Source organism: Phyllobates terribilis, unplaced genomic scaffold (genome assembly GCF_046119375.1).
Source record: "Phyllobates terribilis strain yellow unplaced genomic scaffold, ASM4611937v1 Scaffold_4__5_contigs__length_816908805, whole genome shotgun sequence".
NCBI lineage: Eukaryota > Metazoa > Chordata > Amphibia > Anura > Dendrobatidae > Phyllobates > Phyllobates terribilis.
In genome coordinates this window covers 401,991,910-402,017,992 of record NW_027362764.1, presented here as the reverse complement: position 1 = coordinate 402,017,992, position 26,083 = coordinate 401,991,910, and the positions used below count along the sequence as shown (strand labels likewise).

The following is a 26,083-nucleotide window of genomic DNA, read 5'->3' as shown; positions in this document are numbered from 1 at the left end:
AAAGTCTTTTGATTTTTACCATTTAGTGCCGAATGACATACATGAACATCATTTGTGAGGCTTAAAATCAGTTGAATTCCACACATGGATAAAAGGGGCTGGCGGCCAGGCTCCTGCTTCAAATGGCTAGTATTTCAGAGAAACCTTGGCTGTTACCAGTGATTTTACTCTCCTGTCAGAATACATTGCTGTCTTCTACAGCAGTGACATGAGTGATTACTGATGTCACTGCTGTAGAAGTGACACTGATCGCCGAGGGACAATCGTGAGGCAATCGTGGACTACGTCGTGATGGCGGACTGGTGAGGGATATGGTTGTTTTCTATTTTACGTTTTTTTCAGGAGACGAGGGATTCGGGGTCTGAAAGCAGAATAAAATTTTTTTTTAAAACCGTGTGTTTTTTATTTCATTAAAATACTTTATTCTGGCAGTGTATTTATTGAAAAAGTGGCGACCACTTTACTACGCAGTTAGTAATAGGGGTGTCTTATAGATTACTAACCTTACAATACAAGCTGACATGAACCCCAACCCCATTACCTCACTCGCCACCGCTACAGGGCAGTGGGAAGAGCGGAGGCTAAGCGCCAGATTTGACGTATCTTATGGATGCACCATTTCTGGGACTGCTGAGGGGTAATATTATTAGCCGTGGAGCAGGCTAGTATCCATGGCCCCTTCCCTGGCTATTAATATCAGCCCACAGCTGTCTGTTTAGCCTTGTCTGGTTAGATTTTATAGGGGGACCCTACTTCAATTTTTTTCTGGGGTCACCCTGTAATCTAACCAGCAAAGACTAAGCAAACAGCTTTGGGCTGATATTAATAGCCAAGGAACATTGTTGGCTAATGGCCCCTTCCCCGGCTACTAATATCAGCCTCCAGCAGTTGACTTTCCCTCTGCTGGTTATAAAAATGACGCGGGAGCCCATTATTTTTTAAAATTTTAGGCTCTGTGCCCACGATCTGGACGTAGCAGCGCTTTGCATGCATATTTTAGCTGTGTCCAAAACGTTGCATTTTATTGAACACAGGTAAATCCACGTGTTAACTGAACATGTGTTCACTGAAAGACATGCCGCATGTCACTGTCCACGGGTGATTCGCAGCCTCAGATGCACGGATAGTGGACATGGGATTTCTAGAGATCCCATCCACTATACTGTAACATCTGGATGCTGCGGGTTTGACATGGTATAAACATGCAGCGTCAAACTTACAGCGGCTCCTGATAATGGAGACATACCCAAACTCACCCGCAGCATATCAATTTCTGTAGCGGACACGCTAGTCTCTGCTGCAAATTTTGACCGATTGAAGTGTCATTATATGCGATGGATTCACATGTACCGACAAAAGTGCGGCATTAGAACACCGCATTTTGGACGCAACAAAAATACGCTGCTTCCAAAACGCTGCTTGTTGCTGTTCGTGGGGACATAGCGGCTAACGAAACAGCTGTGAGCTGTTAATAAAGGCCAGGGATCATGTTAGGCTAAAAATAGCAGCTCACAGCTGCCCCAGAAATTACATGAATGGAAATTCTAATGACATTGTGCGAATAGGAATTAGCTGACACCTAGCTCTTTTGTTTGGTGATGACAAGGTGTCAATCAAACCCTTTCATCACCAAACTTAATTAAAGTAAAGTAAAGAGTTAAATAAACACACAGAGCAAACACTTTATTTGAAATACAACAGACACATTCTTTAATCATTTAAATTAACCAATATACTCACTCCAGTTCTCACAGTAGTCCAAGGGTTTAAGCAATGTCCTACCACATTACTTTATTTAGTGTTATGCACACGCCCGGGCTGAGCGGCGTGTGCGTGTGATTGTAGTGATTCCACTGGACCGTGCCGGAGAGTGAATGCCTGGAGGGGCGTAACTAGGTATTCACCCGATCCGACCAGGGTCGCACGACGGCATACGACGCCAGTGCACCAAGGAGGAACCGAGCAGAGGGACCAGGTGCTACTCCAGGACAGACCCCGGACACGGCTGTTGACCCACACAGGCGAATACAGGAACAGACTGGTAGGCTGGCACACAGACTGGTGGGTATAGGCAGGCACGACTGGTATGCAGGCAGGCGGGTACAGGCAAGCACAGCTAGAGTGCAGACAGGGAGGCACTAGCAGGTAGGAACACAGGCGGGATAGGACCCAGTACACACTGGGACTCAGAAACAATACAGGCAGAGGGGTACAGGCAAGCACAGCTAGAGTGCAGACAGGGAGGCACTAGCAGGTAGGGACACTGGCGGGATAGGACCCAGTACACACTGGGACTCAGGAACAGAACCACAGATGTGGCGGACAAACACAGAAGAGTGAGGCCGCCCAGAGAGGTGAGCGAGAACAGGGCAGGACAAGGCCGCCTGGAGCGGTGAGCAAGAGTAGAGCAGGACAAGGCCGCCAGGAGCGGTGAACAAAGGATCAGAGCTGAGCGAGACTGCTGGAGCAGTGAGCAAGAGTAAAGCAGGACGAGGCCGCCTGGAGCGGTGAGCAAGAGTGGAGCGAGACTGCCGGAGCAGCGAGCAAAAGGGTCAGAGCGGAGCAAGGCTGCCGGAGCAGCGAGCAAAGGAGTCAGAGCAGGCTAGAACCGCCGGAGCGGTAAGCAAAGGAGTCAGAGCAGACTAGAACCGCCGGAGCGGTGAGCAAAGGAGTCAGAGCAGACTAGAACCGCCGGAGCGGTGAGCAAAGGAGTCAGAGCAGACTAGAACCGCCGGAGCGGTGAGCAAAGGAGTCAGAGCAGGCTAGAACCGCCGGAGCAGTGAGCAAAGGAGTCAGAGCAGGCAAGGCTGAGTAGGGGGGACAGGGCTCTGTTCACACGGAACAGACAGGAAGAGAAAGGCAGAGCCAGATACCCACAGGGTACTTGCAGTGAAGTAACGAGTGGACCACAAACTCACAAACGGGAGTACAGAGACAACAAACAGGAGTTAGGTACAAGTTCAGACTCTGCAGAAAAAGGAAGGGAACGGACATAGAGGCAAAACAGGTAAAAGATAGGAGAGAGTTCAGACTGGAACTGAGCGTACGGAGGAGACCGACACTGCAGCGGGATACAGGAGCGGGTCTGGGAATACGGCCCCCAGAGAGGCGGGACGAACAGGCAAGGAGCGTGTTCAGACAGGACAGACAAGATACAGGAGCGGGTCAAGGTAATCAGCCCCTAGAAGGCGAGAGGAACAGGCTAGGAGCGTGTTCAGACAGGTCAGACAAGATACAGGAACAGGTCTAGGTAATCGGCCCCTAGAAGGCAGGAGGAACAGGCTAGGAGCGTGTTCAGACAGGTCAGACAAGATACAGGAACAGGTCTAGGTAATCGGCCCCTAGAAGGCAGGAGGAACAGGCTAGGAGCGTGTTCAGACAGGCCTGGAAATACAGCCTCCAGGATAGGCAGACAAGAGAACACAGAACGGGACCTGGCACCTTCAGAGTGCAAGCACACACTGAAAGAAACACTATGCTCAGGCAGGGATAGATGGCGCAGCTGAGCTATATACCAGGTGACAGACAGCAATAGGCTGAGGACGCACAAGAGGTGTGACCCACAGCAGGTACAAAAAGCAGGAAGTGATCGGGCGCCGCCCTTAAGCAGCAGAAACAGACACAAACAGACAGCATGGAGGGAAGCCAGAGAGACATTCTGGACAGGAGATCAAGTGCGCGCTCTTGCACAGTGGGAGATGGACCACTATGCAAGGACGCCGCCAGGTATGTTACATTTAGCTCCAAAAGGCATTCATTGATGTACAAAAACGCTTCAAAAAACGTGGCAAAAACGTGCGTTTTTCCCGCAGCGTTTTTCCTGCCAAGAGCTTTTTTTGCATAAATATGTATACAGTGATAGCTCTCAGTCACTGATAGGACCCCCCCAGACTGAAAATCCCATGGCAGAGGTTTAAATGACTGAAACACAGGTTATAGTTACTGAATCTTTACTCACAAACTATATATTAAACTATATACTTGTATGAATGTACTCTTCTCAATAACATGTAGCCTTCAGATTGCACTGCATTTTCATGATGACAGGTTCCCTTTAACCCCTTCACCCCCAGCCCGTTTTCACCTTCATAACCAGGCATCATTTTACAATTCTGACCAGTGTCACTTTATGAGGTAATAACTCTGGAACGCTTCAACCTATCCCAGTGATTTCAAGATTGCTTTTTCGTGACATATTGTACTTGATGGTAGTGGTAAATTTAGGCCGACATTTTTTGCGTTTATTTGTGAAAATATCGGAATTTTGGTGAAAATTTAGAAAATTTCTCAATTTTCAAACTTTTAATTTTTATGCCCTTAGACCAGATAGTTATATCACACAAAATAGTTCTTAAATAACATTTCCCACATGTCTACTTTAGATCAGCATAATTATTTAAACATAATTTTTTATTATTAGGAAGTTAGAAGGGTTAAAAGTTGATCAGCAATTTCACAATTTTCCAACAAAATTTACAAAACCAATTTTTGTAGGGACCACATCACATTTGAAGTGACTGTGGGCCTATAAGACAAAAAAAATACCCAATACTGAAACCATTTTAAAAACTGCACCTTCAAAGTTCTCAAAACCACATTCAATATGTTTATTAACCCTTCTGGTATTTCACAAGAATTAAAGGAATGTGGAAGGAAAAAATGAAAATTTTACTTTTTCCCTCAAAAATGCTTATTTAGACCTAAATTTTTGATTTTCACAAGGGTTACTGGAGAAAATGGACCATATAATTTGTTGTGCAAATTCTCTTGAGTACATCGATATCCCATATTTGGTGGAAAACTATTGTTGTGGCGCACGACAGGGCTCGGAAAGGAAGGAGTGCCATTTGTAGAACGCCAAATTGGCTGGAATAGATAGTGGACGCCATGTCACATTTGCAGAACCCCTGATGTGCCTAGACACCAATACCCCATATGTGGTCAAAAACTACTTTTGAGCTTTTGAGACACAGTGCAAAGTTCAGAAGGGAAGAAGCGCCATATTGGAGTTCAGATTTTGCTGGAATGGTGTGAGGGTGCCTTGTCACATTGGCCCCTGAGGTGCCAGAACATCAGAAACCCCCCGTAAGCAACCTCATTTTACAAACTATACCCCCTTAATTAATTAACCTAGGTGTGCAGTGAGCATGTTGACACCACATGTGCCTCACAGAATTTTGAGAAACCTTGATCCTGGCAGTTACCTTCTTAGATCCTGTGGTCAGAAGCAACTATAGCATCGCAATAATGAGCTTTCAATGGGTGGCCATATTTAAATGAGATTCAGTATTAAAGGGAATTTGTCAGCATGAAAACGCAGTCCAATCTGTAGGCATGATGTCATAAAGCAGGGAGAGCTGAGTAGATTGATACATAGTTTGTGAGAAAAGACTCAGTATAACTTGTGTTTTAGGCTATGTGCACACGTAGCGTTTTTAATGCGTTTTTGCAGCGGTTTTTCCATGGCGGAAACGCAGCTAAAACGCTATGTAATCGGTCTCCAAGTTGTTGCAATGGTAATCCTGATATGCTGTGCACATGATGCGGAAATTTCCGCTCAGGATTATCATTGCGGAAAAAAACGCAGTATGTCCAATGTGCGCTCGTTTCCACCGCAAATTTGCGCCCATTGACTTTAATTTAACCGCAGCAAATCCGCAGGTATAATATTTATACCTGCGGATTTGCTGCATTTCAATTAAAGCAAATGGGCGGTGAAACGCTGCGGAAAGGCGCTGCGGGTGGTACCCGGGTCGGCAGAGGAGGAGTACTACTCCCCTCATCTGACAGCTATGCCCGCTGGTAACAGCAAGAGCAGCGCAGCTGAGGAGGGCAGTAGTCTCCTCAGCTGAGTCGGGAACCACTGGCAGTAAAAAAAATTTTAAAAAGTAGAAAATAAAAAACCTTTTTCTCACCTGTCCGGCGATGTCCCCCGGAAATGTCATCCTCCCGGTGGCCGGCGCTACTCTGCCGGGAGCACGCTCGCTCCCAGCAGTGTACTGCACTGCCAGAATCTGTGGTCACATGAGCGGTCACGTGAGCTCTCAGCTGAAGATCAGCTGAGAGCTCACGTAACCTCACCGTGGGAACATTCTCAAGAATGTTCACACCAGTACTGGCGATGAGCTCACCGGGGCTGATCAGCTGATCTTCAGCTGTTGAACCCCAGTGACCTCACTCCTGCAGCAGAAATGTATACTGACAGGAGTGATTTTACTCTCCTGTCAGAATACATTGCTGTCTTCTACAGAAGTGATATCAGTGATTGCTGTTGTCACTGCTGTAGAAGTGACACGGATCGCCGAGGGACAATCGTGACGGAATCGTGGACTGCGTCGTGACGGCGGACAGGTGAGGGATATGGTTGTTTTCTATTCTATGTCTTTTTCAGGAGACTAGGGATTCGGGGACTGAGAGTGCAATAAATTTTTTTTTTAAAACCGTGTGTTTTTTATTTCATTAAAATATTTTATTCTGGCCGTGTATTTATTCTGGCCGTGTATTGTAGACACCCTCCATTACTAAACTTGGCTTCACGTCAGCCGCCAATACAAGCTGACATGAACCCCAACCCCATTACCTCACTCGCCACCGATACAGGGCAGTGCGAAGAGAGGAGGCTAAGCGCCAGATTTGACGCATCTTAAGGATGCACCATTTCTGGGACTGCTGAGGGGTAATATTATTAGCTGTGGGGCGGGCTAGTATCCATGGCCCCTTCCCTGGCTATTAATATCAGCCCGCAGCTGTCTGTTTAGCCTTATCTGGTTAGATTTTATAGGGGGACCTCACATCAAATTTTTTTCTGGGGTTTCCCTGTAATCTAGCCAATAAAGGCTAGGCAAACTGCTATGGGCTGATATTAATAGCCAAGGAACATTGTTGGCTAATGGCCCCCTTCCCCGGCTACTAATATTAGCCCCCAGCGGTCGGCTTTCCCTCCGCTGGTTATAAAAATGACGCGGGAGCCCATTCTTTTTCTAAATTTTAGGCTCTGTGCCCACGATCCGGACGTAGCAGCGATTTGGGTGCATATTTTTGCTGTGTCTAAAATGTTGCATTCTATTGAACGCAGATAAATCCACATGTGTTCACTGAACTACCGCATTCAATATTTTCTAGTGGTCAAATTTCTTTTGCGGAGACTAGCGACTACACAAGAGAATTTGACGTGCTGCGGTCCTGAAAGACGCACAGCATGTCAGTGTCCACGGGTGATTCGCAGCCTCAGATGCACGGATAGTGGACATGGGATTTCTAGAGATCCCATCCACTATACTGTAACATCTGGATGCTGCGGGTTTGACACGGTATAAACATGCAGGGTCAAACTTACAGCGGCTCCTGATCATGGCGACGTACCCAAACTCACCTACAGCATGTCAATTTCTGTAGCGGACAAGCTAGTCTCCGCTGCAGATTTTGATCACATGTCTACTTTAGATCAGCATATTTTTGAAACATAATTTTTTATTATTAGGAAGTTAGAAGGGTTAAAAGTTGATCAGCAATTTCACAATTTTCCAACAAAATTTACAAAACCAATTTTTGTAGGGACCACAGCACATTTGAAGTGACTGTGGGGCCTATGAGACAAAAAAATACCCAACAAAGACACCATTTTAAAAACTGCACCCTCAAAGTTCTCAAAACCACATTCAATATGTTTATTAACCCTTCTTGTATTTCACAGAAATTAAAGGAATGTGGAAGGAAAAAATTAAAATTTTACTTTTTCCCCTCAAAAATGCTTATTTAAATTTTTCATTTTCACAAGGGTTACTGGAGAAAATGGACCATATAATTTGTTGTGCAAATTCTCTTGAGTACATCGATATCCCATATTTGGTGGAGAACTATTGTTTGGGCGCAAGGCAGGGATCGGAAAGGAAGGAGTGACATTTGTAGAGCGCAAAATGGGCTGGGATAGAGAGTGGACGCCATGTCACATTTCCAGAACCCCTGAGAGGCCAAGACACCAATACCCCATAAGTGGTCAAAAACTACTTTTGAGCTTTTGAGGCACAGTGCAAAGTTCAGAAGGGAAGAAGCGCCATTTTGGAGTTCAGATTTTGCTGGAATGGTGTGAGGGTGCCATGTCACATTGGCCCCTGAGGTGCCAGAACATCAGAAACACCCTGTAAGCAACCTCATTTTACAAACTGTACCCCCTTAATTAATTAATCTAGGGGTGCAGTGAGCATGTTGACACCACATGTGCCTCACAGAATTTGATACCATTGGGCGGTAAAGAATAATTAAATTTTTACCACTAAAATGTTGTTTTAGCCCCAGGTTTTACATTTTCCCACAGGAAAATAAGTAAAAATGGCACCAAAATTTTGTCACACAATTTTTGCTGAACATGGAAATACCCCATATGTGGCTTTGTAGTACTGCTTAGCTTCACAGCAAGACTCAGGTGGGATGGAGAACTATTTGCCTTCTGGAGCGCAGATGTTCCTAGAATAGTGACCCAATTTTGGAATTGATACTCCTTTTGGATTTTATCTAACGGTGTACTGATGATTTTGACTCCATGGGTATTTTCCAGAAACAAGCAGCAGTAGATGTTACTGAGTGAAAATTGCAAATCTGCTATCGTAGTGCCCAGTACGTTGTAGTGCCCAGTACATTAAACCCACCTCGTGCTTCTGGAGACATGCACCCGTAAATTAGACGGGCTCTCATCGCTACAGAAATGCCAAACATGTGGATGCTAATTGTGGTTTAGGCATACTGCGGGGCTCAGAAGGAGGAGGGGCATTTGCATTTGGGAGCGCAGAATTTGCTGAATTTCTTTTGGGAGGTGAGAAGCCATTTCGCTTTTCCAGAGCATTTATACTACCAGTAATGTGGAAGCCCCCTATATTTCCATTAACCGATGACAAACCTGAGTGGGGACTTTTTTGTGGATTGAGTTGAAGCTTTTATTGGGAACTTTTTACATAACGTTTTGGATGACATTTATCCTGTGTTCTACACTGAGCCCTTACATCGGGTTTCCATCTAACACTCTGAATCACGTGATTCAGATGAAACACCAGAAGGATCCAATCACTATAATGAGGCAGCAGAGTTACTGTGGACTCCGTTTGGCCTCTGTTCAGCATTGTCCTTCTTTTAAGAAGTACACAAAACTGTGGCCGATTGCACTTTTATGCACGCTTAAAAAGATGGACACCGCTGGATCTTAGGCCAGACAGCATCCACAGTGTGTCCCTTTGCTTCATTACAGGAAATCTTCCGCCGGGGGTTCCATCTAAATCACGTATTTCACAGATTTACATGGAAAACCCAGTGTGAGCGCTCAGTGTAGAGCGCAGGATAAATGTGAGCCAAGCCTTACTGCGATCTTTGGGAGGCAAAATGAACAAATCAATAGTAGGTCAAGAATTGGTTTTGTTTATTTTTTACGCCATTCCTCGTGCGATATAAGTGGTTAGATAACAAACAGACGCACATATGAAAAACAACTAATGTATACATATGAGCATAACAACTGAGAGAAACAACATTCATTTTATATTAGGGAAATAACGATAGGGAAGAACTAAAGGAGGTAGGAAGGGAATATTAAACTGGGAGGGAGAGGTAGAAGGGGAAGGTAAGGGAGAAGTCCTGTTGAGAGTAGGCGAAACTTTACATTTATGGTGGAAAATTAAAGATAAGTATAGGGAAATATAGCACAAACATGTTTAACTGCTTAATTCCACAGGTGATAATATAATTCTATTTTGATATTCATGCCATTGATGCCAATTTTTGAGGAGTTCGTTCTGTTTGGGGTGGGTCAATCTATTCTTTTCGAATAGATATATACTATTGGCCTCATTGACCAATTCTGAAAGGGATGGAGGATCAGTGTCTTTCCAATGTCTTGCAATAAGACCTTTGGCTGCATTGAGAAGATTAGATGTTATAATGTAAATGTTGAGATGTTGACGTTGGGACTGGAGATTGAGGAGAATTAGTTGAGGGGTTAAAGGGAATGATATGTTAAGGGCTCTTTTTATATGTTTATGTATTGTATTCCAGAAAGGTGTGATTTTGGAACAATTATACCAAATATGGGAAGGCGTTCCAGGAGCTAGATTGCACCTCCAGCAGTTAGGTGAATTGGATTTATTTATTTTATTGAGAATATCTGGGGTTTTATACCATCTTGATATTTAACTGAGGGGGAGATAAAGTGTATATCCCTAAGTAGTTTTGAAATTTCTTCTGGTTCGAGAGTTATATTTAATTCCTTCTTCCATTTGCTAATAAATTGGTGAGATTCTCCTTAGTCACAGAGGATTTTGTATATTTTAGAGATTACCCTCTTGTTTTCGCTCGCCTTGATAAAGATATTTAGTATTGTGCTATTGGTTTGGTCATTGGAGATATCTGGTAAGTTAATTCTAGCTGTTTAATTGAGAATCTCAAATTCAGGGTCTGTCATTTTCATGTTTTTAAATAAAATTTTAAGTTTACTCATGGGGAGGATATTATTTTTGAATTAATTGGCCAACTTGCATGCTAGAGGAGTTTCCTGAGGATTTAATTTTATTTTTGATGAATTTATATCTATTTGGGATCAGATATAGTAACGGAGTATAGATACATTTTTATTTTTTTTATTATTATTTTGTGATTATTTTGTTTTAAATAACAATTTATTAATTTTTTTTAAACTTTTTTACTTAGTCCCTCTATGGGACTTTAACTCTTATCAATATGATCGCTGGTATAATGCATTGCAATACACCAGCTCTAAACATGGTCTAACAGGCTTTCTGTAGCTGAGTGACCCGGGGGTTGCCATGGCAACGATTGGGCCATCGCGATGACGTCACGGGGTGATGATCGGATGGGCGAGGGAGCCCACTATCAATGTTGCGATCGATATAGATGGTGGCATTTAGGGGGTTAAATTTCCAGGGGCGGTGCGGGCACTGCTTTTGGCTGTGAGAGAGCTGGGACTCGGCCATCATGTAAACCAGGGGTCTCAAACTCAGCTGGGCATATGGGCCGCACACGGAAAAACATTTAATTTGGGGGGCCGCATTATTTGCGTGACAAAGTGACATTTTTAGTGATACCATTTTATTTTCTATACACCTTTTGAACTGGTCCTCATCTTGCAGACATGGTCTCCCCTACAAGTCCCCCATACTGCAGACATGGTCTCCCATCCAGGTCCCCCATACTGCAGACATGATCTCCCATCCAGGTCCCCCATACTGCAGACATGGTCTCCCATCCAGATCCCCCATACTGCAGACATGGTCTCCCATCCAGGTCCCCCATACTGCAGACATGGTCTCCCATCCTGCAAACATGGTCCCCCATACTGCAGACATGGTCTCCCATCCAGGTCCCCCATATTGCAGACATGGTCTCCCATCCAGGTCCCCCATATTGCAGACATGGTCTCCCATCCAGGTTCCCCATATTGCAGACATGGTCTCCCATCCAGGTTCCTCATAATGCAGACATGGTCTCCCATCCAGGTCCCCCATATTGCAGACATGGTCCCCATCCAGGTCCCTCATATTACAAACATGGTCCCCCATATTGCAGACATGGTCCCCCATCCAGGTCCCCCATATTGCAAACATGGTCCCCCATATTGCAGACATGGTCTCCCATATTGCAGACATGGTCCCCCATCCAGGTCCCCCATATTGCAGACATGGTCCCCCATATTGCAGACATGGTCCCCCATCCAGGTCCCCCATATTGCAGACATGGTCTCCCATCCAGGTCCCCCATACTGCAGACATGGTCTCCCATCCAGGTCCCCCATCGTGCAGACATGGTCTCCCATCATGCAGACATGGTCCCCCATACTGCAGACATGGTCTCCCATCCAGGTCCCCCATATTGCAGACATGGTCTCCCATCCAGGTCCCCAAATATTGCAGACATGGTCTACCATCCAGGTCCCCCATATTGAAGACATGGTCTCCCATCCAGGTCCCCCATATTGCAGACATGGTCTCCCATCCAGGTTCCCCATAATGCAGACATGGTCTCCCATCCAGGTCCCCCATATTGCAGACATGGTCCCCATCTAGGTCCCCCATATTACAAACATGGTCCCCCATATTGCAGACATGGTCCCCCATCCAGGTCCCCCATATTGCAAACATGGTCCCCCATATTGCAGACATGGTCCCCCATCCAGGTCCCCCATATTGCAGACATGGTCTCCCATCCAGGTCCCCCATATTGCAGACATGGTCTCCCATCCAGGTCCCCCATATTGCAGACATGGTCTCCCATCCAGGTTCCCCATATTGCAGACATGGTCTCCCATCCAGGTTCCTCATAATGCAGACATGGTCTCCCATCCAGGTCCCCCATATTGCAGACATGGTCCCCCATCCAGGTCCCTCATATTACAAACATGGTCCCCCATATTGCAGACATGGTCCCCCATCCAGGTCCCCCATATTGCAAACATGGTCCCCCATATTGCAGACATGGTCTCCCATATTGCAGACATGGTCCCCCATCCAGGTCCCCCATATTGCAGACATGGTCCCCCATATTGCAGACATGGTCCCCCATCCAGGTCCCCCATATTGCAGACATGGTCTCCCATCCAGGTCCCCCATACTGCAGACATGGTCTCCCATCCAGGTCCCCCATCGTGCAGACATGGTCTCCCATCGTGCAGACATGGTCCCCCATAATGCAGACATGGTCTCCCATCCAGGTCCCCCATATTGCAGACATGGTCTCCCATCCAGGTCCCCCATATTGCAGACATGGTCTCCCATCCAGGTCCCCCATATTTCAGACATGGTCTCCCATCCAGGTCCCCCATATTGCAGACATGGTCTCCCATCCAGGTTCCCCATAATGCAGACATGGTCTCCCATCCAGGTCCCCCATATTGCAGACATGGTCCCCCATCTAGGTCCCCCATATTACAAACATGGTCCCCCATATTGCAGACATGGTCCCCCATCCAGGTTCCCCATATTGCAAACATGGTCCCCCATATTGCAGACATGGTCTCCCATCCAGGTCCCCCATATTGCAGACATGGTCCCCCATCCAGGTCCCCCATATTGCAGACATGGTCCCCATATTGCAGACATGGTCCCCCATATTGCAGACATGGTCCCCCATCCAGGTCCCCCATATTGCAGACATGGTCCCCATATTGCAGACATGGTCTCCCATCCAGGTCCCCCATATTGCAGACATGGTCCCCCATCCAGGTCCCCCATATTGCAGACATGGTGCCCCATATTGCAGACATGGTCCCTCATATTGCAGACATGGTCTCCCATCCAGGTCCCCCATATTACAGACATGGTCCCCCATCCATGTCCCCCATATTACAGACATGGTCCCCCATCCAGGTCCCCCATATTACAGACATGGTCCCCCATCCAGGTCCCCCATATTACAGACATGGTCCCCCATCGTGGTCCTTATCTTGCAGACATGTCCCCCATCCAGGTTCCCCCCATACTGCGGTCAGGGTCCCCGTCCCCCCATACTGCGGTCAGGGTCCCCGTCCCCCCATACAGCAGTCAGGGTCCCAGTCCCCCCATACTGCGGTCAGGGTCCCCGTCCCCTCATACTGCGGTCAGGGTCCCCGTCCCCCCATACTGCGCACAGTGCCCCCCTGTGCTGTATTTCACATGACAGAGAAAAAAAAAAAAAGATTTTCACCTGTCCTCCGTTCCCTCGGCGTCCTTTATGCACCTGTGGCCCGCAGGCACAGACCCCATAACGATCGCGGTTCTCTCCAGCAGCCGCCGACATAAGCGCTGTAGTGCAGTGTATTGCCGCGCAGAGACTGACTCTCTGCACAGCAATACCAGTGTCAGCCGCCGGCCTATCAGAGGCCAGCAGCTGACATATGTGCATGGCAGTGATGTCATACGCCGCTGCGCTGGGACGCAGATGTCAGCTGCTGGCCTCTGATAGGCCGGCGGCTGACACTGGTATTGCTGTGCAGAGAGCCGCTCTCTGCCCGGCAATACACTGGACTACAGCGCTGATGTCGGCGGCGGCTGGAGAGAGCCGCGATCGTTACGGGGTCTGTGCCTGTGGACTGCAAGAAGCAGCCGGAGGGGCTGCATGCGGCCCGCGGGCCGCGTGTTTGAGACCCCTGATGTGAACTAAGCTCGCGGCGGTGATCACGCGGGCACAGCTCCTGTGCCTGCACGATTGCCATGACGTACCCATACGTCAAAGGTCGGAAACACCTTCCCTTCTATGACTTATGGGTACATCAAAGGTCGTGAAGGGGTTAAAGAAGAGATGGTTCATATGTTTTTTTAAATCATATAGAATTACAATGTTGTGAGGATCCAAGGAGCCAGCTGCCAATGAAAAAAAATGGAGCACAATACCCACCGTGCGTCCCCCTTCCTCCCGTACTTTGGCCTTGTTGATGGGTGTTTTGACCACCTGCAGAGAAAAAAAGTCAGTACTGTAACTGTAAGATTTTGTAATTTTTACACGTTGTTTATAAAGTCTTTTAACCTTTTAGTTCAGAATGACGTGCATGAACATCATCTGTGGGGTCTATTTTCAGTAAAATGTCAACCATGTAAATCATGATGATTGCACAGCACCGAAAGTGTGACTTACAGCAGCGCTCCTGCTATAAAAGTTGGGATCAGAGAAACGTTTGATCCTGGCCATTTAGCTGCTGTGGTCAATAGCCATCATAGCATCTAAGTGATAAGACAAAAGGAGTCTCACCCTCCGCCTAAAGAAAAAAAGTGATCGCAGAACCTCTGGTTGAGAATAGGACTTTCACTAACTGAACTGTAGCACTGTGTTGTGTTGTGGTGAGTACAAAGGATCGCGTGGCAGAAACAAGAAAACATGGAAGAAGTAGAGAGATCATGTGTGAAAATGCTCTGTATTGTAAAGGAAACATTCATGAAGTTATGTACCCACTATCTATTGTACATAGTTCCCACCGAGTTACTGTTACGTAAAAGACTGTTTATTTTTGAGTGGTGGTCTCCCTCATTGAACCTTTCAACACCTGGTCCTGGCCAGCCGAAGTCACCGGCATCATGTGGCCTGCAAGGGCGTAGCACCCCCATAGAAAAAGCCCACACACCCAGCCAGGACCCTAATCATCATGTAGCGTGTCAGTGTGAAAGACGAGTACCTTGCCCACGGCTACTGCCCCGAACCATGTTACAACGGTACCCACTTTCTAAAAGGGCCTCCATATACATAAATAAGGTCCTGCTCTGCCCCCATCTATTTTGAGACCAATTGGGACATAGCAAGGTGAGTTGCTAGAGATTTGGACTATCCTGATTGTCACGTTGGGATGACTTATATGATTTTTGTATAAAAAAAATTCAGATAAGTAAATTATGTTTTTTACATGTATACTATTCACTTACTTTCTACGCATTGTTTTTATTCCAAGTTATATCTGTCTTTGTTAGCATATTACACATACTAATAAGCGTGCAGGTCATTGCTTTTTACTTTTGCTTTATTTTCTTGTACTTAGTACATTTGAGTTTGTGGCCCTCCACCCGTGCTGTGCACCTTATCTACTCAGCTTTCCATAGGCAGGTGTTATACAGTCAGGCCCAGGTCCTGCCCTGCCCCTGTCTATTCTGAAGCCTATTGGCACATAGAAAGGTGAGTCAATAGTGATGGGAACTATCCTGGTTGGGTATACCTTGTCATGGTAAGATGGTTTTATGCTTTTTTGTTAAAAAAGTTAACTAATTACCCTATGTTTTTTACATGTGTTACTATTTATTTACTTACTTCAGGGTGCATCTATGTTTTTATTCTAGGTTATATAAAAATAAATTATGTGTGCATAGGTGGTATAGATTGAAATTTGACACTCATATGATGGAGATTTCTGCTCAGAACAGACATGGTACATATGTTTTTTTGAAATATACAGGACTAGTTGTACAAGCATCATGAAGTGGAGAGCCAAGGAGGTGGCAGTCAACAAATGATACCGAGTACTATACTGACCTCTTCCTCCTACATTATGCCCTTGATGCTGTGTGTTCTGACCACCTGCAAGGAAATAAAACTTTTTTTATCATAATTTATATTATTTTACAGAAGTGTTGAAAACACACACAGGTAAGGCATTGTGGCAAATGTATAGACTTGAATGATAAACTAAGAGAGCAGAGACATCACTAGAGTCCTTTGAGCCCAGGTACAAAATTTGGACCTGGACCCACACCAACATGTTGGTCAGATGTAAGGGCCCCTGTAGTGTCCTAGATCTTATACACTGTGTGCCGAATTATTAGGCAAATGAGTATTGTGATCACATGATACTTTTTATACATGTTGTCCTACTCCAAGCTGCATAGGCTTGAGAGCCAACTACCAATTAAGTAAATCTGGGGATGTGCATCTCTGTAATGAGGAGGGGTGTTGACTAATGACATCAACACCCTATATAAGGTGTGCTTAATTATTAGGCAACTTTCTTTCCTTTGGCAAAATGGGTCAGAAGAGAGATTTGACGGGCTCTGAAAAGTCCAAAATTGTGAGATGTCTTGCAGAGGGATGCAGCAGTCTTGAAATTCCAAACTTTTGAAGCGTGATCACCGAACAATCAAGTGTTTCATGGCAAATAGCTAACAGGGTCGCAAGAAGCGTGTTGGACAAAAAAGGCGCAAAATAACTGCCCATGAATTGAGGAAAATCAAGCGTGAAGCTGCCAAGATGCCATTCGCCACCAGTTTTGCCATATTTCAGAGCTGCAACATTACTGGAGTATCAAAAACCACAAGGTGTGCAATACTCAGGGACATGGCCAAGGTAAGGAAGGCTGAAAAACGACCACCTTTGAACAAGAAACATAAGATAAAACGTCAAGAATGGGCCAAGGAATATCTTAAGACTGATTTTTCAAAGGTTTTATGGACTGATGAAATGAGAGTGACTCTTGATGGGCCAGATGGATGGGCCAGAGTCTGGATCAGAAAACGGCAGAGAGCTCCACTCCGACTCAGACGCCAGTAAGGTGGAGGTGGGGTACTGGTATGGGCTGGTATCATCAAAGATGAACTTGTGGGACCTTTTTGGGTTGAGGATGGAGTGAAGCTCTACTCCCAGACCTACTGCCAGTTTCTGGAAGACAACTTCTTCAAGCAGTGGTACAGGAAGAAGTTGGTATCGTTCAAGAAAAACATGATTTTCATTCAGGACAATGCTCCATCACATGCATCCAACTACTCCACAGCGTGGCTGGCCAGTAAAGGTCTAAAAGAAGAAAAAATAATGGCATGGCCCCCTTGTTCACCTGATCTGAACCCCATAGAGAACCTGTGGTCCATCATAAAATGTGAGATCTAGAGGGAGGGAAAACAGTACACCTCTCGGAACAGTGTCTGGGAGGCTGTGGTGGCTGCTGCACGCAATGTTGATCGAAAACAGATCAAGCAACTGACAGAATCTATGGATGGAAGGCTGTTGAGTGTCATCATAAAGAAAAGTGGCTATATTGATCACTCATTTTTTTGGTTTTTGGTTTTGCATGTCAGAAATGTTTATTTCTAAATTTTGTGCACTGATATTGGTTTACCTGGTGAAAATAAACAAGTGAGATGGGATTATATTTGGTTTTTATTAAGTTGCCTAATAATTCGGCACAGTAATAGTTACCTGCACAAACAGATATCCTCCTAAGATAGCCAAATCTAAAAAAAAAAACACTCCAATTTCCAAAAATATTAAGCTTGAATATTTATGAGTCTTTTGGGTTGATTGAGAACATAGTTGTTGATCAATAATAAAAATAATCCTCTAAAATACAACTTGCCTAATAATTCTGCACACAGAGTAGATTGATTAGAAATTAATGGACACTGCTCCGATTGGCTGCTGTGGGCAGAGAAGATTTTCTTAACCCAGCTTCCAAAGAGTGTGGTGGTGTCCATAGCATCCAATCATAGCACATCTTTAATTTTACCTAAGAAATTAAAGCTGCGCTATTATTGGTTGTTATGGGCAGTAATGACAGATTTTTTTTTAGCTTCTGTTTCTAACAACGTGATCGAAATGGCTACAAGGGGATGTCGTAATTCACCTGACAACTTTTGCTACATTTGCAGTCGTTTTGTTGTGAAGAATCAACAAAGGAGCATTACTTCATTAGAAAACTGTATTATGCACACTTTAGTGTAAAACTAGGTGATCAGGACAAGTCGTAGACTCCACATGTAGTGTGTTTTGTTTGTGTTGAAGAACCAAGACAGTCATCTAAAGGGAAGAAGCTTTCGTTTTGGCGTGCCTATGATCTGGAGGGAACTGCAAAATCATAGTGATGACTGCTACTTTTGTACGTGCAACGTGGAGGGACTCAACCTTAAAAATAAGAAGCAAATTATATACCGGACCTCCCATCAGCAATTCGCCATGTGCCCCACGGTCCAAGAATACCTGTCCCTTCACCTCCGTGGAAACTTGAAGATACACCAGATTCAGAACACGAAAAGCAGTATTCTGACTTTCACGCTAGTCCCAATGAGCCACAGGTTTTTTTTACAGCTCAAATTAAATTATTTAGTCAGGGACTTGGACCTTCCTAAAAATTCTGCACAATTTTTCTGCTCAAGACTACAGGAAAAGAACCTGCTAGCTCCTGGTATCTGTTTTTCATGGTACAGAAGCAGAGAAAAGGAATTCCTTCAATACTTTTCTCAAGACGGTGCTGTAGTGTATTGCAGTGAAGTTCCTGGGCTGATGGAAAAATTTAACATTGAGTACAATGTGAGCGAGTGTAGACTCTTTATTGATTCATCCAAAAAAGTCTGAAAGCTGTGCTACTGCACAAAGGCAGATAGAACACTAGGGAGAAAGTAGCGCAAATAGGGTCTTATGTGACATACAATTGAAGTTATTTATCAGATTTTACTAACCTGATTTATGACTTAAATAGTGTTTTAAATCATTGTACAGCTGCTGCGGATCCACGGGTTGAAAAACCGACAAGTATGAAGACAGAAATAATTTGTGGATACCTCCCGTGCTGCTGTGTATGGAAGTATGGAAATATGGTCATTTACTGAAGAAGAATTGTTAGACCCTTTGAAACGTATTGAATAAAAACCACATGTTTGAATAAATCCCTGAGAATTGACATCTTCCATAGGATGCGCCCCCTGGGCCGTGGGGTACCCGGTGCCGGGCCGGTAGATGCTGGGGGTTGTAGTCACTGTGGCGGTGAGCCGGTCTGTGACCCAGGGTGGTCAATCCAAGGGGAAATGGTATATAGAGTTTATAATGTCTGACTACGCCACCTGTGGAATGCGGCTAAAGGGGGCCGCCACTGGTGGTTTTGCAGCAATGATGGTACAACTCCACACAGGAAGAGTTAGCTTCAGGGCAGTGTGTGGATGATGGTGGTTGTGCAGGGTGTCTTGGTGCAGTAATAACCACAGAGTCAGTATAGTGCAGTCCCAGGGTCTTTACTGATGACAATTAGACAAGCCTGGACTGGAGTACTGGCTAGAAGTAAGAGTCCGGTCAGCCTGGAAGCAAACATAGAGTCCTCCTTGCCAGGTGAAGTTGTAGGCCTCCCTTTCTCACTATACTCTTTGGCTTTGCTGCTTGTAGCTGTGCTATAGCCCACATTCCTGAGTGTAACGTTCTGTGCTCACCCGTATGGCTGGCAGCTCGGGCCTTACTCATTCGTCGCTCCCTCGTGGCGGTGCTGGTCCCTCTGTGCTGCTGAGTCTCCAGGCGTCTGATGAGGCCAGGAGACCTGCAATCTCCTGCCCTACTGTATCTGCTGCTGGGCCTTTAGTGCCCCACAGCCTCGGACTCCGGTGTCCAGTTCTCTGTGTAATTCAGCTAGGACGAGCTACCTCAGCTCCAGTCCCTAGCTCCTGTCTCCTCGACGTCCTAAACTCAACTCTTTGACACTAAACTAACTAACCCCGCCCCCAGATCCCAGTTGCCAAGGGGAGGGGACTCCCCTTGCTGGTCTGGAGCCAGGAAAGTGTTGCATGTTTAGTATCCCTGACTAGGGGATCCCTGCTAGCTTCCAGGCATGGCATTACCTCTTTTGAGGGAAGCAATGCCACTGTGGCAACCAGAGCCCTGGGGTGCCACATTCCCCCCTAGTTAACTTCAGTACTCCGGGACTGAGAATATTTTTCAAAAGTAACAAATAACAATAACAAGGCACATAGAAAATTATAAACATTACAGTCTTTAACAGGTTACAGCATAATCTGCAACCAGGTGTCCATTCCACTGAGCAAGGTGCAATTTGATGAACATGAGTGACCCATCTGAAAACCCTCAACGTAGGCCCAGGGCGTGGCTGCAGGCCATTGGTGATCCGGCGTTGGACCACGTCTTCGGCCACGCCAAACGGGTTTTTGTTCAGTGGTCTTTTAATATAGCACCAATAAGGGGCGCTTTAACAAGTGCAACTATTTACAATGGAAAGTTCTTTGGTTATTCACAGTCCATAACCTACAAGTCTTTGAACCCCTTTCGGGTAACTGGATAAACACATAGAATTTTTCAAACTGGCAATGTCTCTGGCATACCCTTACGGGTAACTATATACAGCATACATTTTAATACTCTTATACTTTAAACTTTACATTTTAATTTCTCCAACGAGCAGGGAGCTGACCTTTTGTACTCCTGGTCGACCTACGTAGTACACTGGTGGTTACTGCTCTACCCTGGTCCCTTGTGTCTACCCCTGGTGTGGTGGGTTCAGTGTGAACTACACTACAGGTAGTCTGAGGTGGTTCTGGTAGGCTGGGTAATCTCCTATGAATTCTTTGGCTCACCATGGGTACGACAGGTTCACTACTAGCAGAGGGTAGATTCTCCAGGTCTGCTGCTGATGAAACTTCTGTCTCTGGGGCCGACTGGTCTTCCAGCTGTTCTGGGACTTCTACAGCTTCCGGTGAGGCCGCTTGGAGAAAGGTAATGACCGGTACTACAATTGCATTGTTCACCAGTGTCCACGACCGGGGAAATTCTCCGAGTACTGTTTGGACCACTTCCTCCACTTCTTCTGTGGGTTGAGGGTCATCTTGATCTTCTTTAGTGTGTTTTAACTGCTCAGGACATATCTTCAAGTGGTCTCTTGAGACTGCCACTGAAGTTTCTCCTCCATCTTTGCTGATGAGGCTCACTTTGGTGTTATCGTAACTCGAGGGTAGGATGGTGTACGGCTCTACCTCCCACTGGTCATCTAGTTTGTGGAGTCGTCTCTTTCTCTTAAGGACTTGTTCTCCAGGTGATAAGGGAACGGCAGGTGCGTGTTGATTATAAGTTTTCTCTTGCTTTTGTCTTGCCTGGGACAAACTTCTTTCAACACACTCTTGCACTTTGCGGTATTGTTGCTGCCGCTAGGTATCCCAATCCACATCTGGTGAGGTTGTCTCTGGTGTTAGGACTCCCATGTCCAAGTCGATGGGCAGCTTACCAGGTATCAGGTAAGCGGGTGTACAGTTGGTGGAGTTCACCGCGATGTGGTTGTATAGGTCCACCAAATCTGGCAACTTTTCTGGCCACAGGCTTCGTTCTTCAAGGGGCAACGTCTTCAACAGGTCTATCACCACCTGGTTCATCTTCTCACACAACCCGTTGGTTTGGGGGTGATACGGCGTTGTCCTGATTTTCTTGCAGCCGTACAGGTTGCAGAATTCCTGGAACACCTCCGCTTCGAAGGCTGGACCTTGGTCAGTAAGCACGCGGTCAGGGTAACCGTTCGGGAGACAGAAGTGCTGTTGGAAAGCTTTGGCTGCCGTCTGAGCCGTCTGGTCTTTCACTGGCACTACTACCAGGAACCGGGAGTAGTGGTCTACTATGGTGAGAGCGTAGACATAGCCTGACCTGCTTGGGGCTAGCTTCACGTGGTCCAAGGCTACCAGTTCAAGTGGCTGTTCGGTGATGATGGGCTGCAGGGGAGCCCTCTGGCTGTCACGGTCTTTTCGTCTTAGGTTGCATGGTCCGCATTCTCGACACCATCTCTCAATTGCTTTCCTCATGCCAGCCCAGTAGAATCGCTCACGTAGCAAGACTTCCAACTTCTTCCACCCGAAGTGTCCTGCTCCATCGTGGTATGCTTCTAAGACCATCGACGCATCCCGCCTCGGGACTACCACCTGCCAGACCAGTTCATGTGTCCGGGAGTTGATGCTTCTTCAACACAGCTTTCCTTCGTAGATGAACAGTTTGCCCTTCTCCTTCCACAACTGTTGGGTCTCCTGTGGAGCATCTGGATCAGGGTGCGAGTCAGCGTGCATCAGTAACTCCTTGACTAGGCGGACAGCCGGGTCGCTATCCTGTGTCTCTGCCCATCCATGGTGGGGCAGTGGGTTGAACGTGACCTCTCTATTGGCGTAGCACCTGTTCTTCACACAATGGGAGCACTGGGTTACCCCATAACGATGGAAAGCGGGTATCTCTATCTCTTCCAGCTCTTCCGGGTCTTCTCCCCCATCTGGCAAGTTGGGCATCCTGGACATCGCGTCAGCATTTGCATTTTTATGCCCGGCCCGATACTTGATGGTGAACTCGTAGTTAGATAGTCGGGCCATCCATCGTTGCTCCAGGGCACCAAGCTTCGCAGTTTCCAGGTGCGTCAGCGGGTTGTTATCTGTGAAGACCGTAAATTTGGAGGAGGCGAGATAGTGCTTGAAGCGCTCTGTCACAGCCCAGACTACGGCGAGGAACTACAACTTGAAGGAACTGTAGTTATCGGGGTTCCTTTCCGTGGGCCGGAGCTTCCTGCTGGCATAGGCAATTACTCTCTCTCTGCCCTGCTGTATCTGGGACAGCACCGTTCCTAATCCTACGTTGCTCGCGTCTGTATGGAGTATGAAGGGTTGGCCATAGTCGGGGTAGGCCAGGACTTCGTCTCCCGTGAGAGCCATCTTCAGTCGGGTGAAGGATTCGTCTTCTGGCTTATCCCATTTGAACGGAGGCTTCGGGTTTTTGGCCTTCCAGGACTGGCCTACTAGGAGGTCCTGCATGGGTGCCGCTATCTTGGTGAAGCCTTTGATAAACCTTCGGTAGTAGCCTACCAACCCGAGGAACTGCCGCACTTCCTTGATAGTGGAGGGTCTTAGCCAATCCTTGATTACGGTGACCTTTTCAGGGTCTGGTGCTACACCTTCGGCGCTTACCACGTGAACTAGGTACTGTACCTTGGGCTTCAACAGGTGGCATTTGGACGGCTTCACCTTCAAGCCAAACCCAGCTAGGGCTTCAAACACCTCTGCCAGGTGCTTCAGGTGGTCTTCATAGGACTTGGAGTAGACAATGACGTCATCCAGGTACAGCAGGACTGTCTGGAAGTTCTTGTGTCCTAGACAGCACTCCATCAACCGCTGGAAGGTTCCTGGGGCGTTGCAGAGCCCGAATGGCATGCAGTTGAACTCGCTGAGGCCCATCGGTGTTGTAAATGCGGTCTTTTCTTTATCCGCTTCTGCCACAGGAACCTGCCAATACCCACTGGTGAGATCCAAAGTAGAGAAATGATTAGCAGATCTTAATGCAGCTAGGGACTCCTCAATTCTGGGTAACGGGTAGGCATCCTTATGTGTAATGCGGTTAATTTGCCTGTAGTCAACACACATTCTCATTGTACCATCCTTTTTCCTGACGAGAACTAATGGAGCTGCCCAGAGGCTACAACTATCTCTTATCACCCCAGCCTCCTTCATCTCCTGTAACATCCCTTTGGCACATTGATAGCTGGGGGTACAGGCCGGTACCGCTCTTTAATGGGTGGATGATCTCCTGTGGGGATATGATGTTGTACCCCTTTTACCTGCCCAAAATCTAGTGGGTGTTTGCTGAAGACCCGCTCATACTCCTGGACCACCCGGTATACTCCATGTTTTTGGTGCTGAGGGGTGGAGTCAGTGCCCACGTGTAGCTTCTGACACCAGTCCTCCATCTGTCCCTTGGAGCCATTATCCTCCACCGGTTTGGATGGAGGTAAGGGTTCCACTGTCTTTATAGAGTTGTTACTGACGGTGAATAATTTGGCAAGGGTAGCATACCGGGGCAAATGGACCTCTTTCTCCCCACAATTCAGGATGCGGACTGGCACTTTCCCATGGCGGACATCAACTACCCCCCTGGCTGTCAAGATGGTGGGCCTACTATCAGAGTATACGGGCTCTACCAGGGCCTGGTAATCTCGACCCCTGAGACCGATTGCTGCCCGACACCATATCAACATTTCACTTCTAGGGGGCATGGCAATGGGGAATGGGTCACTCATCCTGACACTGCCAATTTCACCACCAGACAGTTCTACCTGTTGTCTTCTCATCAGGGCTCTGATTTCTCTCTGCAGAACCCGCTGCTGACTGGAACTGGCAGTCTCCGCGACCTGCTGTAACAAGACAATAATTTCTGAAAGACAATTTTCTATGACATTAGTGCCTAAGGTTATCATGGGATGACTTTCTCGGCGATCAAAATCAACAATTATCATTCCTTGCGATGGCAACTCTACTTTGCCAACTTTTATGGTCAACTCTTTATACCCCACCTTAGGCAAGGGCTGACCATTGCTGGCATAGATGCTCAGATGCTCATCTGGACGGCAGGTAATGTCCGAATCAGTCCAGTATCGTTTATAAAGAATGTATGGCATAGTGGTTACCTGGGATCCAGTGTCCAGCAACGCGCTCATTGGGATGCCATCAAGCACGACGGGTAGGACCGGTCGTCCTCCCACGTACTTGTCTCGCCAGCTTTGTGGGCCTGGTTGTCTTACTCCTGGGGGTTGGCCCTCTGCCCCAGGTGTTGCCCGTTTAAATTGCAGAATCTTGCGTAGTGTCCCGCCTTTTGACAGCGGCGGCAGATGGGTTGTCTGTCCTGGTCGTAGCGATCGCTGTTCCTCCCTCTGATTGGTGGAATTCTTTTCTGTCGTCGCCATGGGACGTCATCTGGACTGGAAGCCAGCTCGATCTTTTCCTGAGGAGACACTTGCAGGGCCTGCATGGTTTTGGTTAACGCGGCCACGCTTTTGGTCAGCTCTTGGACCTGAAGGCGCAGGTCTGCAGACGGGTCATTGTCCAGCGTCTGCGCGTCAGCCTCCACAGGTGTTGGGGAAAAGGATGCCACCTCCTGGTGGTAGGTGATAGCTGGGCGCCGGTGGGATGCAGAGCCTCCTGGTGTTGATTCCCGCAGCACCCTGATGGCTCTGTCTTTAAATTGTGCAAAGTCCAGATCAGGGTTTTGCAGAGCCATAATGCGCAGCTGTGTCCGGTGAGCGCTAGACAGGAGCCCCTCAATAAACTGCTCAGTTAGCAATCTGTTCTCATCTCGCACACTGTCGGGGTCTACCTGTTTGATAGACCGCAGCGCCTCCTGCAAGTTTAGAGCATAGTTCCGTACACTGTCCTGCACCCTTTGTTTGCACCAGTAAACCTTCATTTTAATTTCTGCTGCGGTGCGGGTGTCAAAGGTATCCTTTAATCGGGCCTGTATTTCTTTTTTAGTGCCTTTGTCTCTGCCCGACCAGGACTTCACCTCTCTCTGGGCTGCACCGATTAGTTGGCCTATGAGGATGCTGACTTTTTGTTCCTCAGACAGGGGGTATACTTTAAACAAACTGTGCAATCTTTCTTCAAAGTCATTCAGGGTGTGGGACTCCCCTGAGTACTGGGGCAACCACGCCGCCCCCAGTATATATGGCATCGATAACGGCATTACAGTGGCAGCGGCCGCGCCTGCGGCTGAACCCTCTTCCATGTTGGGCATCTTCCTCCCCCCTAGTGAACCGCGGCCTACCTTCCTGTTTGTTGAGCCGGCTGCGGTCCCTCGGATGGGAAGAGGAGAACTAGCAGTTCCCGGTGCAGGACCTGTCGTCCCCTTGTGTCTGACGTCAGGGCGTACGCTCCCTGGCACGGCGGCCTCCTTCCAGGACCTGACGCTGCGCCAGTGCTTGAGGCGGGGCTTGGGCTTCGCGCGCTTCCAGTGGTTACGCCCCTCTTCTTCCCGCGCGGTGACTCGGAAATCGTGGACAATGGGGGGAAACAGCGGCAGTTGGCGCGAAACTTCACCACGGTATGCGACACAGTTCTTTAAGGCGCACAGTACCTGGTGGCAACGA

At 47.1% G+C, this 26,083-nt stretch overlaps 1 protein-coding gene across 24 annotated transcripts in view; it reads right to left on the bottom strand.

Annotated features, from left to right (window-relative positions):
• The window catches only part of LOC141265438 (NFX1-type zinc finger-containing protein 1-like), a 391,532-nt gene that overhangs the window by 234,064 nt on the left and 131,385 nt on the right, over positions 1-26,083 (bottom strand). For all 24 annotated transcript variants that reach the window (XM_073678542.1, XM_073678541.1, XM_073678522.1 and 21 more), the window contains 2 exons: positions 15,985-16,029; positions 14,368-14,421 (listed from right to left, as the gene is read on the bottom strand). In XM_073678542.1, the coding sequence (XP_073534643.1) occupies positions 14,368-14,421; positions 15,985-16,029 (99 nt within the window). The remainder of the gene's footprint in view (positions 1-14,367; positions 14,422-15,984; positions 16,030-26,083) is intronic.